At 35.0% G+C, this 18,266-nt stretch overlaps 3 protein-coding genes across 4 annotated transcripts; 2 read left to right on the top strand and 1 right to left on the bottom strand.

Annotated features, from left to right (window-relative positions):
• Positions 1 to 657: 657 nt before the first annotated feature.
• Positions 658 to 7,234, top strand: LOC115971451 (deSI-like protein At4g17486). 2 transcript variants are annotated; one of them, XM_031091374.1, is made up of 5 exons: positions 658 to 836; positions 1,145 to 1,414; positions 4,791 to 5,078; positions 5,438 to 5,524; positions 6,743 to 7,234. In XM_031091374.1, exons 2-5 carry the CDS (start codon positions 1,249 to 1,251, stop codon positions 6,883 to 6,885), a joined length of 684 nt encoding a protein of 227 aa, XP_030947234.1. In that variant the 5' UTR covers positions 658 to 836; positions 1,145 to 1,248; the 3' UTR covers positions 6,886 to 7,234. The 2 variants fall into 2 exon arrangements, with proteins under 2 accessions (XP_030947234.1, XP_030947236.1); XM_031091376.1 differs by having other exon boundaries at positions 659 to 836; positions 5,444 to 5,524.
• A 2,207-nt stretch (positions 7,235 to 9,441) lies between these two features.
• Positions 9,442 to 11,822, top strand: LOC115971450 (RING-H2 finger protein ATL22-like). Its single transcript, XM_031091373.1, has 2 exons — positions 9,442 to 10,333; positions 11,358 to 11,822. Exons 1-2 carry the CDS (start codon positions 9,685 to 9,687, stop codon positions 11,516 to 11,518), a joined length of 810 nt encoding a protein of 269 aa, XP_030947233.1. The 5' UTR covers positions 9,442 to 9,684; the 3' UTR covers positions 11,519 to 11,822.
• A 1,376-nt stretch (positions 11,823 to 13,198) lies between these two features.
• LOC115972378 (putative disease resistance protein At4g19050) lies at positions 13,199 to 17,149 on the bottom strand. Its single transcript, XM_031092649.1, has one exon. It carries the CDS (start codon positions 17,083 to 17,085, stop codon positions 13,354 to 13,356), a length of 3,732 nt encoding a protein of 1,243 aa, XP_030948509.1. The 5' UTR covers positions 17,086 to 17,149; the 3' UTR covers positions 13,199 to 13,353.
• Positions 17,150 to 18,266: the final 1,117 nt, after the last annotated feature.

The raw sequence follows: 18,266 nt of genomic DNA, 5'->3' as shown, positions 1-18,266 counted from the left end.
ATTTCTCTTTCCTATTGTCTAACCTGATTTTGAATATCGTTTTTGTTTATATATATATATATTTATATATGAATTTGGACCAAAATTTTCAAATAAGTATATACTCCGGTTTTTTGACTAAATAATTTTTTTTTTTTTAATTTATGAAAAGTGTAGAATATTTTGAGGGTCAATTGAGGGTAGTTTTGGGCTTTTAAAAAATGATTCCCACATGTACCTATAATTATTTGCCACGTGTTCATAATTTTTTAAACAAAATAATTTTAATCCAAGTCAGATATCAAATCAACACTTTATTAGACCACATAAAACATAAGTTAACAAAAACAGATTAAGAGACGAAAATCAATACATTTAGAAAAGTTTTAGAAAAGTTTAGAGACAAAAATAGAACTTTTGAATTTTTAGAAACGAAAAAAGAACTTTTGTGATAGTTTGGGACAAAAATGATATTTTACTTAAAAAAAAATCTAAAAAATGGAAAAAATAAGTCAACCAACATGAAGGGGTATGCTATCTTCTTCTCAAAAATGGAAAACAAAAAAAGGAAGGGGTAGACTCGTGATATGGCAGAAAAGCAAGGGGCATTGGCATAAGTCAAAAACCGGTGTCCGTGTGCTCTGAATAAATAAAGAAAAAACTTTCAAAGTATTAATAATTTTTAATAAATCCCAGTCCCAACAGTGTACGAACAGAAAGAAACAGATTCCATTGAAATTGAAAATCCCACAATTTCCCTGGAATTCTCTCTCACTTTCCCAATAAAGCAAAACTAGCAAAAGCTCTGAATTGCTCGCTCGCTCCCAATCCAAATCCGATCTCATTGTCAGACTCAGGTAAAACATTTTCCCTCCAATTCTCATTCCTTTACCTCCGATCCACCTTTCCCTTCCACCGCTCCTCATATCTTTATATACTAAACTCACTCACTCTTAAACCATGTTTGTTTCCCGAGAATTTAACATTTTTTTTTTTCCAAAAAAGAAACTGTAGCTTTCTTCTTAAATTGGCGTGCCAGATATTTAGTTGGAACTTCCACTCTTTTCTCTTCTACAATTTCGTTGCTTTCTCAGCAGCCAAACACATCTTTAGGGTTTCTCTTAATTCTGTAACTTTTTGTTGTTGTTGTTGTTTGGTTTTATAGGGTGTTTGGATTGGTGTTGAAGATGATGAGCTTGTGAGTGTAAATATTATATACATATGTATGCAAAAATTGGGTGTTGAGGGAGTGGCAATTTGGTAAAAAAAATGCGGTTGTTCCCGTTGAGCTCTAGCTCGAGCTCAAGCAGGGAAAAGGATGAGAGCGATGAAACCAAAAACCAGGCTTTGTTGTACCTCAATGTCTATGATCTCACTCCCATTAACAACTACCTTTACTGGTTCGGCCTCGGGATCTTCCATTCCGGTATCGAAGGTATATGAATTTCCAACCCATTGCATTTTGTTGCTTAGCTTCTTACTTATTTGAAGTCTAGGGCTGTAAATGAATTAAGCTTATTGTGAACAGCTCGAGCTCGGCTTGACAAAAAGGCTTGTTTTGCCCAATTTTAGGATCGGCTATTAAACGAGCCAAGCTCATACATTATAATGTGTTCGTGAACAAGTTGGTGAACATGATGATCGATTTAACCGTATATAATAGTAACATGATGATCAATTTGACTGTATATAATAATATTATATTTTCATATGTATACTTGTCTAAAAATATACTTATATAGACTTGAGATTGAATTGTGTAAATTTGTAAATAGGTTCATATGATATCAAATTACTATTTGTAGTTTGTTGATAATATAAACAATCTATAGTAAAAATTCATAGATTTTGGAAGGATAACAAAATTTTTGTCAAGTTTTGACTATATTTGGGAAGTTAATCAAGTAGCTTGTAAACAAGCTCAAACTTGTTCAACAAGGAAATGAACCAAGCTTGAATATGTAATCTTGTTTGGTAATAAGCTCGAGTTCGGCTCGTGTTCAAAATAAAACCAAATGAACAAGCCTGAACTTTTAATACTTGGCTTGTTTATAGCCTTAGTTATTTCAAACTTCAATGCTGCAAAAATTGCAAATAGATAATTATGGGATTGTATGACAAGGTCACAAACTCACAATGTTATTGCCATTACATTTCCTTGTCTTATGCTGTAATAGTTATGAATATGCTATAAAAAGCTGTATTCTGCAAAATGATTGCACTAGAAATAGAAACAACTGCTTCAAATGGTGAGTGGAAGATATTGCGCTTTATAATTGGTTTACTTTGGATAAATCTTGAAGCTTCATGTTTGCATTGCTATGCACAACTTTTGCCGGCTATGATTAAAAGTATGTGTTAGGACTAATGTAGAATGGCTGTTCTAGGCATTTCCCCAGAAGTGTGATTATAAAAAATCTAGCAAATAGGATGTTGTCTATCGTTTCTTGTTTTCATTCCTAAATTTGTTTTAGCTTATTATATTCTATTAAGTTAGTCTTTTGGTGGATTCATGGGTAATTTAAGGTTATTTTTTAATGTAAAATGTAAATGTACTAGGCTAAATCTTGTCCTAGCTTAAGGTTATTGGCTAGCATTGTTAAGTTTATTTTTGATCTCTGCCTGACCTGAATGAAGTTGTTCTGCTCTATTGATTGCTGTTACTCTCGGACCAACAACTTTAATCAATTTTACTAAGTCAAGTGCATGCTTTGGAACCTTCTTGTAGAAAATAGAGAATGGTGAGAATCCAATAGAACTTTGGACAACACTATAGGGGACTTCATGTTACATTGAAAAAAAAAAAAAAAAAAAACTAATGTTGGGATAGGAGAGGGGCAGATAGGTAAATTTCCATCTAAGCCCCTCTTTCTCCCCCCATTTTCTCCACCCCGATTTTGGGGAGACAAAAGAACACCTCAAAATGGTGGGCCCAGCCAGGCCCCACCAAACACTCACTTGACTGTGGCACTTAACTCCTCACTTCTCAATACAGGACTTCCCTAACCCCAACAAACACCAACATCATCTCCAACAACTTTCCTTCTTGCATGTTTTTGATTTGCTGTTCCTCCACACAACATCTTTTTTCTTATTTCATTTCCAATGAAGAGTGATAATGACCGACTCAATAATATGACAATCATGATTGTCGCTCCTCAAAGGATTGTGAGAATCCAATTTCCAATCCCCATGTCCTCACTTCAATGACAATAGTAGGGTTTCTCCTCTCTTCTCCAAGTTCTCATTGTTCTTGTCAGTTTGATTTTAATTTTCTCCATTTGAATCAATTGGTTAGTGCCCTTAGTTCATGGTGCTCTGTATTTTGGGAATTTGATTTGTACTGCTATGCTCTCCTAGTTTCCTATGTTTGGTCTTTATTTTTGGGTGATGGAGTAGGTGAATTTTCTGTTATTATTATTACAAATTTTTGTGCTTGGAGATAGTATTATATCTTGTTCTTGTGGAAAAGAGAGAAATGAATGTGGTTTTTTGAAAATTTGCATATACCAGCAGGGTGGGTAGGGCAGGCCACAACAGGGTGGGATGGGTTTTTAAAAATCCCTGCATGCCAGGGTGCCAGGGATAGAAAACCCTGTTGCCACTTGATGTGGGATAGGGCATGGGGCCTTTTGAGTGGGGTTAGGCGGGGAATGGGATCACCCAAAAAACCTGCCCATTGCCATCCCTGGCTGAAAGGGCTTGATCTTCATCAATATGCTAGTTGTACTTGCCCTCATTGTTCGCTGTACTAGATTGCTGAACAGCTATGATACCACTTAATGCAAAACAGAAACGCAACAGGCTCTTGTTCTACCTTAATGAACCTCTTTAATATTCAAGAATTAGAAATCTATAATCAAACAAAAATTTTAGAATCAGAGAAATATTGTATTCCACTATGATAAAACTAGTTTGGGAACTCTTCTTGACAGCTTTTCTTTAAAAAAAAAAATATAAGTAAAAATAATATAATATTCCAACTAATTCACTGAAAGACTAATATTAATGAAATTAAATATTTAAAAAAAAAGAACTAAATCTAGGCATGAAAGTAAGGGTCAATGGAATGAACATTATGACTGCATGCCGTTTGCGTAGATTTTTTATGATCATACTTTTCGACAAATTCCAAGGAAACTTGTTCTACGTCACTTATTGGTTGCATCTGGCTAGACACACGATTCATGTCTATATAGATATTAAATGAAAAATTCAAGATTGATAAACTCAAATCTGCAACAACAAAAGTGAGTTTAGATTATATGCGTCCTCTAGTTTAAATTTTTTGAAAATTTGCATGAATTACTGTTGTTAAGCATCAACCCATTTGATTTGAGTCTAACTGGTGCAGTTTTTTTTCAGTGGTTCTTTAGTGGATAATTAGGTCAACAAACTTACTTGTACCATGCGCTAATTCTTTTTTTGGGGATATTATAGGCACATATGCATACGTGGTCTTTCATTCTACCAAAATACTTAGTTAAACTGGTTATGCTTGGGCTTATTTCATTGTTGGATCTTTTCCTGACAAATGTCATGCACTAAATAGCTGTAGTAGTTATAATATAAATGACCTCTTTTCCAGGAAAGTGTATATTCCTGCTTCAATTGATCAATTCTCTCCCATTTGTGACTTACAGGCAGGTATCTTATAAGATCACTCATGTATGAGGGGTTTTTGATCTTAGGATATTATCAAATGATATTGTATATGGGTAGTTGTTGAGGATTCTAGGTGTGAAGCTTTTGTATTTTCAATTCTATGGTGTGCCAACCATAAAAAGTTGTCTCTGAAATTTGATGGACAGTGCATGGTTTGGAGTATGGCTTTGGAGCACATGAGTACTCTTCCAGTGGGGTGTTTGAGGTGGAACCAAAAAGTTGCCCTGGCTTCATCTTCAGACGGTCAGTGTTGTTGGGCAGCACTGATATGTCTCGTTCAGAGTTCCGGTCATTCATGGAGCACCTTTCTGCAAAATATCACGGGGACACCTATCATTTGATTGCCAAGAACTGCAACCACTTCACAGATGAAGTTTCTCTGCAGCTAACCGGAAAGTCTATACCAGGATGGGTTAATCGGCTTGCCCGATTAGGTAAGAGATCTCTCTGCCTACGTATTTACATTACTGAGAATCTACCTTGAAGTTCAACATAGCTTCTAGACTATGCGTATGAACATAGTTCCACGTTTACCTGGTCATATGATTAAACACCTGATCAATCACTATTTTTCCATTATGTCATACTTTATTATTTCTATATTATCAGCTACATCAGATCTCTCCAGGGTCCATATATTTTTGGCAGTTTCACACCTTTGGGTAGATTGGTTATATAGGGTTTTCAAAGGGTGTGAACAGAAGAGCTGCTTACAATTATTGGTACTGCAAATGGATATTTTGGCGAACATATGATTGGCTTTTCCTTAATCTGATTGGATATCTGGTTGAAGTTTCAGGTTCTTTCTGCAATTGTCTTCTGCCTGAAAGCATCCAAGTTACAGCAGTGAGACATCTTCCCGATCATCCAGTATATTCTGGTAAGTCTATTTAGACAACCATTTTTGCAAGACTAATTACCTCAGATGCTTGAAAGTATTTTCTTCTTGAAAGAATATTACTGTCATTGGGTATCCAAAAATACAAAATCTGGTATAACAGAGTCACTGTGTGTAATTGAATAACCATATATTTCTATATGTTTTGTGTTCATTTTGTCGAAAAATGGAAATGAAAGGTAGATGTTCTTTTTAATCTTTTATGTTTTTTTAACGTGTAAAATATGAGGTGAAAAGGTTAGTTAAATCATTGATATTCCCCAGGATCGCATGCTTAATTAGCATTGGTTGAACTTTATCAAGTTACAAAAAGATGGTTAAGTTATGGATCAATAATTCATAAAGATGAAGATATTGAAGAATATGTGAACCCTAGGATAAGAGAAAGGTGGATAAAGTGGAGAAGTGCATCAAGAGTATTGTTTGATCATAGAATATCTATAAATTTAAAGAAAATTTTATAAGACTTCTATAAGACTAGCTATGATCTATAGTACTGAATATTGGGCTGTTAAGCACAATGTATTTATAAAATAAGTGTAGTTCAAATGAGAATTTTAAGATGGATAAGTGTAGAAGGAAAGATATGATTAGAAATGAGGAAATTAAAGATTGGGGCGACCCCTGTTGATGAAAAGATGAGGGAGAGTCGCTTGAAATGGTTAGATCATGTTCAGAGGAGAGCAATTATTGCACCAATGAGAAAGAGTGAGTTGTTCAAGTTGAGAGAATTAAAAAAGGTAGGAAGACCAAGAATAATATTAATAGTAGTAGTAAAAAATGGTATGTCAATGCATGAAGTACTAAAAAGTATGACTTTGAATAGAATAGAATAGAATGGCGAAATAGAATAAATGTGACCTAGTCTAAGTCGCTAACTAGATCCATAGTTGATCCAAAACATATGGGTAAGGCTTGGGTGTTGTTTCTTTAAATTTTGAACTCTGGACTGTTAGGATATCCAGTGAAAATGATTTTTTAGGCTCTTAGAAGTTAGAAGCTGGAACCATCCAATCCCTGCAGTTGCATCTATAATTAGTTATCTGGAGTCCCCATCTAAGAAGTTCTAGGAATGTCTTGACAGTGACTGCTTAATTGTTCAGCAGAAAGCACTAAATTCAGAGATTTGATTTTCCTATTACATGTGTTAGTGTTGAGGTCTCTCTCTCTCCGTTGATCAAAAATATTATGTCAATACAGATGATGATGGGTCAGAATCGGTTGTATCATCTGCATCAGTAGAGAGTGAAGGGGAGCAAAATCATCATCTCCTGACCACACCAAATGGCGATGTGGCTTTTCTTAAGGAAAAACCAGTGAGGCTAGCAAGGGAGCTCATGTGATTCTTTCCTCCAATTCCAGTTCCAATTCTTTTGTCTCTTGGGTCTGTCTGTTGGTTGTTTTAGTAATGTATGAGCTCAGGTGTATCAGTGAACATGTCTCAAGTAAATTTTTCTAAAATTTTAATATATGTTTCCTGGTACAATATTGATGCCAAAAAGTTGTATGTGGCCAGTATTGTTTTGAAATGTATGATTATGCTTCAGATATTCCTATAACTGCATTAGAAGTTTGCTTATTAGCATGTTAGTAATTCTTAAATGTAAGGGCTCTTGTATTTGCTATTAAACTCAAAAGAAATACTCTCAAATTTAATGATGAGTATTGCAGATCCCAGAAATTTGTTATTAAGGATTTTGTTTATTTTTTTCTTTTCCTTTATTTTTACATTGAAATACAGAGAAAATTACCTATTGTTATTGTGTACGAACTTGCAGGACGAAGTTTTAAATTTTTTGCTGAGAATATTTGGTATGTGACTGAAATATTTTACAAAGTAGTATTTTTTTTTTTGCCAACTTTTTATTTATTTATTTATCTCTCTTTACCACATTTCTTTGATTCTAGAGTCTTATGATCACAGAAAAATGTTTGTAAAACTGCGTTCTCTTAACTTCAAGACAAGACGTGGGTTCCAGTTAGGAAAACGTTAACTATATATGCGCTTATACTCCAAAAAAATTAGTCAAGTTACGATCAAATTTTGTTGGAATTGTCCATTCGATGACATCCAGGCTGTGGGCTAACTGGACTTGGCAGACATGCTGTGAACTTGGAGACACCACCCATACATGGGACTAAAGAGTAAAGACACCTTACCACAACACAATCTAGTTCACATAATCCGAACTATCACAATTCATGTGTTGTGTTACACCCAATGTGGGACTCAAGTCACTCAACACACGAATGCACAATGCCCATTTATGGAACTCATTCAACATAATTTGGGGTATCATAAGTTAACTAAATTGGTAAGATTTCTAGCATTTTCTTATTTATGGAAACTATTCCACATAATTTGGGGTATCATAAGTTAACTAAATTGGTAAAATCTCTAGTGCATCAGGCAGGTATGGGCGTATGGCCTGGCATATAGGAATTGATTACTCAAATATGTAGTCAGCCCACCTCTTTTGTCATGATCTTTTGCTCATAGTTCAGTTCACTCGTCCATCCCACATGGTGTCGCCACTCCCGTAGTGGGTTATGGCCAAGAAGCTCCACCTGCAAGGTTGTACTGCTTTGGATCACCCTCTGATAAGTAGTGCCAATAGTTTCACTTGAGTCCTTGTCATGAAGCCCTCATCAGGATTTCAATCTTCAAAGATATGGAAGACCATAGATGCATTGGTTTGGTTTGGTTAGGTTATAAGAGAGTTGGTTCTGCCTAAGCCTCTGGAGGACTAGTAGATTAAAGGGCCCAAATTCCTGAAGTGGGTATTAATGAATAGTGCTTGGATTTTTAGAGTTAGACTCTCCTCCCATCTTCTCCTTCTTTTTATTTTTTATTTTTATTTATTTTTATTTTTAATCCGAATAAAGGTCATGTAGTAGATATAAAAAATAAAAGTCTAAATTTTTGTTGTTGTTGTGAGAATACATTCAATAGGATCTTATGCAAATCCCCCACTTTACACCCTCCATTAGCAATATGTCACATCAAGATTTCACTAATAAATGAAATAAATTTATAGACATGTCAAACACAATAATCTCTTATAAATTAGTCATATATTTAATAAGATTCTCTGTTGATTAAAGATAATTTTCCTTTAATTTATTTTTTTCTAATACTAATTAATACTGGAAAAAACAAAAAATTATTTTCACAAAAGATTTTCAATCAAAACAAATAGTGCATCAATTATTATACAATCAATTTGGAGCATCATGAATTGTGTTGCTTTATTAAAATACAATCGATGTTGCGTGACCAGAGGGTATTTGAGTGCTGGTAGTTGTATCATACAATCTTGAATAAAATAAGTTTTCTTTGAGTGTTTGATTAGTTAAACTGATAGCTGATTAACGGAGAGGACTAAAGTCAAGATAACTTAATCAGCAAGGCAATGACTGGTGAGAGATATTGACTCGTTAGAGCCTGCAAAATGAAGTAGTATTTGTTATTTAACGAGGTATGGCCGGAAAGGCTAGGGTCCAAAACAGAAAATGATAAGCAGAAAAATCATAAAGTTTAGGGGTCCACCGAAAATAAAACTGAAATTAAAACGTACAGTTTAGACAATATGGTAAAAAAAATGAATGTCAAAAGTGAGTTTAATATAAAAAAGGGGTAAAGGTTTATTAGCCCGTGAAAAATAAGAGACGCCTAGTTGTTTATTATAATTTTTTAAAGTAAAAAGAGAGGTCAGATCGTTAGGTTGCGTTCTTGACCGGGTACCAAAGTCTCCTTAAGCATCTTCTTGTATGCTTCCTCAAAGTTTTGGGTCCAAAACCACTACTACCTAAAACTTTCCAACTGAATGTTCAAACCCCTTAAACACTCTATGATGGAAAAAATTGAATAAATTTTTTAATAATAAACCTATATTTGCTTTCTCTAAAGTGAAAACTCTCCACTTGTTCTGTATAGAAAAAGAAAATAGAGACAGTATTTCTAGGTGGCTGAAGTTTGCTTGTCCTTTGGGTTTCGCAGCCTCTGAGTCATTTCGGGTGTGCTTCACTCTCTTTTCCCTGTTCCATTTAAACACCTTCCCATATAAGATTAAAGAGTACCTAACAACTATCATTGTCCCAAGCTTGTGTCTTCTACATACTTTTTTTTTTTTGGTTAAGCAATGGATGCTTTTCTCTTCCTTATTCTCTTCTCTTCCACCTTGCTAAGCATAAACGCTTCTGAAGACACTTGTACCATGATGCAGTGTGGTGATGGAGCTCCCAAGATTCAGTTCCCATTCCAAGTAAAAGGCTTGCAACTCCAACACTGTGGTCACCCTGGTTTTGAGCTTGTATGCAAAGACAACACCACTTTCATTCCCTTCCCATCCTATAATGGTGACTTGGTTGTTAAATCCATCTCTTACCACACCAAAAGTCTTAGTCTTCTTGACCCCAAAAACTGTGTCCATGAAGTCTTTCTTAACCTCAATCTCTCTCTTACACCTTTCCATTATTACCATGTTCTTAAGAACTACACATACCTCAATTGTTCTTCTAGGTTGATTTCTTCTTCCTTCAGTGAGATCCCCTGCCTAAGTGGCTCCAAATATCATGTCTATACTGTAGAGCCTTCCTTGGCTCTACCAAATTCTTGTAGGCCAGTGAAAACTGTGGCAATTCCTTTTCAGTATAGTCCTTACCTAGCTGACAATAGTTTTGGTCTTGGATTATCTTGGGATTTGCCTGGATCAGAAGATTGTGAAGCAAACGGAAGCCACTGTGGATTGAAGGATAAAACAGGATGTTTTAACTTGGCACATGATATAGGTAATCTTTGTCCTTTTTTTTTTTTTTTTTTTTTTTTTTTTTTTTTTTTTTCCTGTTTTTAGAAATTTTTATTATGTCCTATAATATTTGACAATTTCTAATTTTAACAATTTTGATTAGTAATGAAACTTGTAAAGTATGTACCAGGACATATTGTCATGTACTATTTTCTTAGAAAAGAAAAGAAAATTTCATTTTACTAAAAAGAGAATAATAAAATCATGATGGGGATAATAAAACAATAGTTTGAGAGTTTTTGAGATATCAGAAAAAATTTATGTACTACTAAATTCTTCCAGACTTGCTATGTCATTTCCAATGAAGGAAAAAAAAAAAAAAAAAAAATACTAGCAATCTTCTACCCCCCTAAAGTCCAACCTATCACATATTCCAAGTAACTATTCTGTCTGTCTAATCTTCTAGCATTCACATGGAATCATGGTGGGAAAATAAGATCTAAAACTAAAGAAATCATGAATGTCATGTCACTCACATAAATATGTAATGTGTCCATCATGTATTAGGATAAGAACTCTCAAAGGTTTTAATTGGTTATATTTCAATTCTACTTCACGTTGGTCAAATTGACAAAGACTTTGACCCGGTTTTCGTAGAAATACTGAAAGGAAACTTCCCTTCTTGTCACTATGTACCCTTGTCAAATAAGTAGCTATCATGATGCCCTTGATTACACTTTAGAATTGTTGTAACATTAATATTTTAAAATTGTATGAATTGAAAAATTGGAGTAGCTAGCATCAATATCTTGTTCAAAACAGAGGAAAACAGGCACAGGAAAGGTCTTTTTCACTAGCTAACCAATATATCCCATTTTCAATACATGATCAATTGATCGTATGTATTATATATAAATCATAATACAAACTAATCTTAATTTTTGGGTTTTTATTATGCATGTGCTTGTAGGTAAAATCCTCAACTAGTAGTATTTGTTAGTTTTTACATATAATAAAAGAGAGATTGGTCTAGTAAGTTTATACTAATTGTGGTCTGATTTTTGCAGTCTTCAGTATCGGCATCTTCATTTTTGCGATGGTGGTGGCGACAGTGACGATTATAAGGATCTATCACTCGAAGAAAATACACTGCCAGGATGAAGAAAAGTATTCAGCTGTGGTTGAGAAATTAGGAGACTATAACCAGATTGTGAAACCAAGCAAGTAATCAATAGTAAGCATGAACTATTTAGGACATCATAGTACAGAAGCACCTTTAGAGGCAAAAAAAAAAAGTATTTATATAAGATGGTAGGTATAGATTAGTTTTGATTGTATAAATTTTTGTTTAAAAAAAAAATGTATGGCTTTAAGAGCTAATAATTTTGAAAAAGTAGACACTAGAAAGACGTTTGGCAACTCAAACAAAATCGTTTAATTGCATGAATCAGACATAAGATTGAGATGAGAAGTGACGTTTCTCAAATTCTCCAAGATACGTTCGACATAATAACACGCATGTGACTTCATTACTTCAAGATTTGAGTCTTGAGTCTTGACTACCAGAGTTTGTGTCTCTTCTTACCACGTCTTAAGGGTCCTCATTATACTCTGTAATTAATATGCATTGGAGTATAAAGTGAACAATTTAGTTACAGATTCTTTCGGATATGTGAGTACATCATAAACTCATATGGAAATATTTTGTAAAATATATTTTTATAGTTTATTTATAATACTCATTGGGTAGTATTATATTTGAGAAATAGTAATATTACAAAAAAAATTAATAGGAACGGGAGAAAACCAAATCCAAAAATAAAAAGATGACCATGCACAAAAGAGAACACTAGAAATTTACGCAATTCAACTATAGCCTACATATATGGGCAACGGTCAAGAGGAAATTTCAATAACAAATCTGGAAGATACAAATACGATGTAGATGCATTATCACATAACTCAAAATCCCAATAAACCCAAAACAAGAGATCATCTTTATCACTAATATCTAACATCCAAATTTTGCAAATCAACAAACATTTTTTTATAATCACTAATATTAGCATATTTGGCGACATATTTGACTAATCATCCATAAAACTCTTGTAAACTATCAATTGATTCAATTTCACCAGAAAACAATTCTAACCAGTCACGGGGATAATAAAAACTAACTCATTAAGAGACAAGTCCCAAACATGATATCAGATTCTTGGTTTTGCCTCGTTTAGATAGAAACTGAACTTAAGGAAAATTTTATAACCGAGTGAAATCTTCTATACAAAATCCTCTGACATATGGCTTGATCATGTAATTACAAGTTCAAAATAGATGCAAATACTTTTTGAGCTTTGGCTATGTTGATCTTCTTCTTCATTAATTTTTTTTTTTTTTCTTGGTGGTAAGTAGCTATCTGGACCTAGTTGCTACACGATGCTTGATCATGACCTATACCATACCATGGACTCAGAACTTGCTAATTAGTTTGCAGTCTCAGCTAATTAAGGAGTGGCGAACCATGGTTCTCCTGCTTCAAAATGCTCTCACCCAAAACTAAACATGAATTTAGAAATTTACTTTGTATACTGACATAAGCAAAGTATCACTCTGTTCCCAGCAAGTAGTTTATCAAGTTGTTTTAAAATACCAGGGCAAGTGGATTAATGGTCCTATACAAACAACTGCAACCTAGAAGCTGAATTTTGTACCTTACAGTTCAACATTGTACCAAACGAATTAGAAGGAAAAGAACATAGGTGATTTGCATAAGTCAATAAAAACAATGTTTACAGAGCATTATATGGACTGGGAAAATTAATGCACTCTAAAATAGACAACTTTTACGATAACCTTAAACTTGGATACATGAAGAAAGGCATAAGAGAAATTAACACGGAACAACGGGGAAAAAGCAAGCTGGGCAGGAATATCAAATTGTGGTTTCCATGTATGAAAAAGATGCAGGGAAACCATAACAAACCTGAGCGTACAAATGGCGCAAGATGCACAATGTAACTAGTACTACCCTTGTTAATTAAACCATGAGAGCTCTCCTTCAATCTAGTGATCCCTGGACTTCATGGGTCCAGAATTTTCAACAAATGCAAATTTCTTAATCTTATCTAAATTTTCGAGGTTTGGGCATTCCCTGACTTTGATTAATTTTATAGATGGAAATATATCCAGAACGCTCTTTGACTCTAGCACCCCAATACTAGTCAAATTAGGCAGTTCCACCAGGTGCAGCTTCTGTAAATTCTGCAGTTTACAATCTGTGGATGGATTTAGCATAAACAGAGTCTTCAATTTATCACAGAATTTAATTTGGAGGACTTCAAGATTTTCTGGCAGCTGGGATGAATGAAAGACAGTTTCAAGCATTGGGCAACAATCTAGATATAATTTTTTAAGGTGTCCAAGTTGCAAGTTTCCATTGGAGACACTCTTCAATATGGGAAGGTTTGACGCCCACAGAGTCTCAAGATTTTCCTCCATTAAGACTTCTGCCTCTTCATCAAAAATAGTTTGCATTTCGGTTGACCTCTCTAGCCAACAGCCTTTCATTGCCATGACATTGCCAACATTCATTGACTTCACACCCGCAGCCAAGTCTGATAAGGATTTGATAAACTTGTTATCAATCAAAGAGATATATTCTGCTTTTAGGAGGGCATCCTCAAACCCGGTAAAACTATTAAATCCAACGATTTCCAGATACTTGCCATGTTCTTCAGGAAGAGAAAGAGTCTGGAAGTAGATTTCTCTGAAGTTAGGGTCAACTCTGTGCCAAAAAATGTCCCTAGCTGTGCCTTCCTTTTCATGAGCACAAACAGAGAACTGAAATTCTTTGAAGCATGTCTCCCATAACCCAGGATTTGTCTTCAAATATTGGAAGAATTCAGTGCCACTCAATGACATGCAAGGCCTGTTTTGACTGCACTTGAAGATGCCACACTGATCCCAGTTTAGCTCCTCTGGTAAGTTCTTTAACTTCCCCCAGTCAAGTGTTTGAACATCCTTTAAGTCTGGTAGATTAAGGCGCTTCAAATGAGTCAACTGTGAGATCTCATAGGGAAACTCCTTGACTCTAGTTCCCCATAAATCAAGGACTTCCAAATGAGTAACTGATTTCAGACCCGGTAGCCTCTCCAAGCTTGAACAATCTCTTAAGTTAAGGTCACGGAGATTGCTAAAATTTTCAAGTGATGGCAGAGACTGAATGTCTGTCTCAGAAAGATTCAAAACCTCTAGCTGTGTACATTTTTCCAAATTTGGACATAATTCGGACAGTCTACATCGTTGAAGTAAAAGCTGAGTGAGGTTGGTGAGGTTGGACGTGGGAGGTAACTTAAGTTCAGTTCCAGATAGGTTGAGGAACCGAAGGTGAACCATGTTCTCCAAGAATTTAGCATCAGTTTCTTTCAAAGACCTTGCACCACATAAATCAAGCTCCTCAAGTTTCGATAGAGATTCCAGAGGTGGAAGTTCTTTGAGATTGACACAGTTTCTTAGTAAGAGTTGACAGAGGTTACTAAGATTGGAAAGGGATGGTAGACATTCAATCTTAGTTTCTGAGAGGTTAAGTTGTTGAAGGCAAGTCATGTGCTGAAAGGATTCATCCACAATTTCTTTCAAAGCACTACAACCTGAAAGATTAAGAATTTCAAGGTTAAAAAGGTTAGAGAGTGAGGGTAACTTTTGAAGGTTGGTTTTTGAGAGTTTAAGATGACGGAGGTATCTCAGATGTTCGAAGATATTATCTTCGATTTTGTCTAAACTCGAAGCATCAGAAAGATTCATCAACTCAAGATTTGGGAGGCTGTTATTATTGGAAGGTAAATGCCTGATTTTGGTATTAGAAAGATTGAGGGTTTTGAGGCCATCCATACTTGGAAAGATTTCATCTTGATTTTCCTTTAGCATAGAAGAACCTGAAAGATCAAGAATTTCAAGCTGAGATACTGATTTTAGGCTGGGCAGTCTAGTTAAGCATTTACAACATCTTAAGGAGAGTTGAGTGAGATTTCCCAGATTTTTCAAAAAAGGCAAGCGGTCAATCTTTGTTTGGGAAAGATCAAGCATTCGAAGTTTTGCATGTGCTTTAAACGTTTTATCTTTCAATTTTCTCAATTCAATAGCACCAGAAAGATCAAGCACTAGGAGGTTTTCAAGTTTTTGTAGTCTTGGAAGTTCTTCCAAGCTAGCACACCCCCTTAGAATGAGCCACCTAAGTTCACTCAATTCAGAGATCGAAGCAGGCAGCGATTTGATCTGGACTGCAGAGAGCTTCAGGCTTCGAAGTTGAAGCAATTTATGAAAAAAATCATCTGGAATTTTCTTCAAGGAGGTAGCACCTGATATCTCTAGAACCGTTAATGATTTAAGTTCTTTGATATCATCAACGTTCTCCAATAGATCACATCCTCTGAGCACAAGAAGACGTAGCTTGTGAATTTTAGACAAGTTTGATGGCAATGTTTTGATTGTGGGATTGAAAAGTGCAAGAACTTCGATTCCCCGCATTGGCTCAAAGAATGTATCAAGGACTTCCCTGGAGAGACAACTTCCATCAATTAGTAGTGTGGACACTTTATCCCATTTGTCACGATTGCACATTGTTTTTATCAAACCGTCTGCATGTGTGATTCTCCCAAAACCTTGCCAATGGCCACCCTCAAACACTCTAGCCAAACCCAAACTTGATTTCCCTTCATTCCTATCAGGACAACAATCAAGGATCGTAAGTGCTAATCCTTCCACGACAACGGCATTATCATCTCGTATTTTCAGCAGATGGCGATCTATAAGCTCCACTAAAACACGATGTCCCACTTCATACACCTTCTCAACATGGTCAACAGGACCAAAATATCCTTCCAATATCCAGCAAGCTATCAACTCATTGTAATGGACTCCACCATGCTTGAGAAAGAACTGCAAGCTATACCAACAACAATCAATCAAAGCCTTATCTCTCTTCGGCAACATTTCATACCCACAGCGCAGCAGTGGATTTGCACTGTTATGTGCATCCTCACATGTCGCTGCTTCTTTCATAGCACTTTCCAATGTCCAAACCCCACAATCATGCTCTACAATGCGATTTAAGGCTTCTGCTATTACTACAATCGCAGCTGGTAGACCCTTGCTCTTTTTGACAATACTTAATGCATGTGTTTGAAAACCATCAATGCTTGAAACGTTTTCAGTGACTCTTTTCTTAAACAGACTTAATCCCTCTTCATTGGACAAAGGCTCAATCACTATTTTTATTAGCTCACTCTTAGTTTCAGTCACTTCCTTTCGTTCCACAACTGGCTCTTTTCTTCTAGTGATTAAAACCTTAAACGAAGTCTGCTCATCCAATTGCCTAATTTCTCTTAAAATATCATTTTCATCCATTGTGTCAGGAACACCATCGACAATCAGGAGAAGAAACTTATTAGGCAATCTCATTTCTTTAAGCTTAGCAGATATCTTTTTTTTCAAGCTTTCCACGTCCTCCTCTTCATGCTCCTCCTCCTTAGTGGCATTATCTTCCCACTCCTCAATAGTGGAAAGTACGGACAATTGATGGGCAATGTTCTCATGGAGAGACTTCTTATCATCTTGTTGATTCAGAAATACCCAAAGAGTCACATAAGATAGGTCCTCCTTGTCTGCTAAATCAGCTATCTCTCTTGCAATCCATGTTTTCCCAACTCCTGCATCCCCAATGAGAACAATTGTCATCACATTGTTGTCCTTCAACAGCTGAAGTATATTGGCATTCTTCGCTTCTCTCAAGGCCATAGCTAATATGAAAAATTCAATGTCAGAATTTTGATAAGATTAAAAGAATCAGTTGAGCAAAAAGATAAATTCCACCTTGCACAAACACACACATATAGATATAGAGATATACACAAAGTACTTTATTCCTCCAAGAAAGTTTTTTACAACACTTTATAAAAGATTTGCATTAAATGGTTAATTTTTACTCCCACTTTATCAAGAATCTTTTGGACTGTGAGGTTTATGTTTAGATAAAATTTAAAAAGAATCAAAGTTTTACACATGTGCCACAAAATTTAATGAGAGATAATCATTGTAATTTTAGGATTGGAGAATATGGTGGAGTCTTAGATGTACATGTTGAACATGATTTATTATGTGTGTCTCCTATCTTGACCAAATATTAACAATATACAACCCACCACAGTGAGAGGGGCGGATGAATAACTAACTGGTTCCACAGATGAAAACACACAAATAAAAGCAAAGCTTTTGTACTTTAGTAATTAAAATTTATGATGTAGAGAATCTTTCATCACTAAATGCAGCATTGATACTCCATCCAGTATAGATTTTAACAATTCACTTTTTCCTCAACCCGACAAAGTGGGCGTACCAAAAATTAATTAATTGATTGATTAATATATATATATATATCTCTCTCTCTCTCTCTAAGTGTATTTTATTTATTTCTATACATATTCTTTGTTTATTTGAAGTTTTTAAAACAAATAACAACCATCAAAATGTTTAAAAAGCATATCTAAAATTACATTGAGAACAAGCATAGTGTCCCCGGCGTGTCCATGTCCGAGATGGACATGCTAAGGATTCTGGAATGTCCGTGCTTCTTACCAAAAAAATTCCTTCAACAGGTGTGCTATGAATTGAAACCTCAAACTCAATCACACCCTTTTTAGTGTCCTCTGCCTAAACCACTACTTTGCTACAATGACTTTAGCTCTTGTAAGTACTTCTTTGAGATCAACTACTTACTTATATATATATATATATATATATATATATATAAAACTAAAATATCAACTTCCCTAGTGGATTGTGGAATCTATAATTCTGTAAAATATATCACTAATGGGGACATAGAATCATAGATACAGCAAAGTGGTGGAAAAATTATTTTGTTACGTAGCACTATAAAATCATTGGCTAGAATAATGAAAACAATATTATAAAAATTA

This window comes from Quercus lobata, chromosome 12 (genome assembly GCF_001633185.2).
Source record: "Quercus lobata isolate SW786 chromosome 12, ValleyOak3.0 Primary Assembly, whole genome shotgun sequence".
NCBI lineage: Eukaryota > Viridiplantae > Streptophyta > Magnoliopsida > Fagales > Fagaceae > Quercus > Quercus lobata.
The sequence above is the reverse complement of the archived record's forward strand: the minus strand, read 5'-3'. Positions and strand labels throughout refer to the sequence as shown.

Excerpts from the sequence above, each read along its gene's own strand:
- LOC115971451 (XM_031091374.1), top strand. The coding sequence starts at position 1,249 with ATGCGGTTGTTCCCGTTGAGCTCTAGCTCGAGCTCAAGCAGGGAAAAG. Across the intron at positions 1,415-4,790 it reads CTTCCATTCCGGTATCGAAG|TGCATGGTTTGGAGTATGGC; the intron begins GTATATGAATTT and ends TTTGATGGACAG. Across the intron at positions 5,525-6,742 it reads CGATCATCCAGTATATTCTG|ATGATGATGGGTCAGAATCG; the intron begins GTAAGTCTATTT and ends ATGTCAATACAG.
- LOC115971450 (XM_031091373.1), top strand. The coding sequence starts at position 9,685 with ATGGATGCTTTTCTCTTCCTTATTCTCTTCTCTTCCACCTTGCTAAGC. Across the intron at positions 10,334-11,357 it reads TAACTTGGCACATGATATAG|TCTTCAGTATCGGCATCTTC; the intron begins GTAATCTTTGTC and ends TGATTTTTGCAG.
- LOC115972378 (XM_031092649.1), bottom strand. The coding sequence starts at position 17,085 with ATGGCCTTGAGAGAAGCGAAGAATGCCAATATACTTCAGCTGTTGAAG.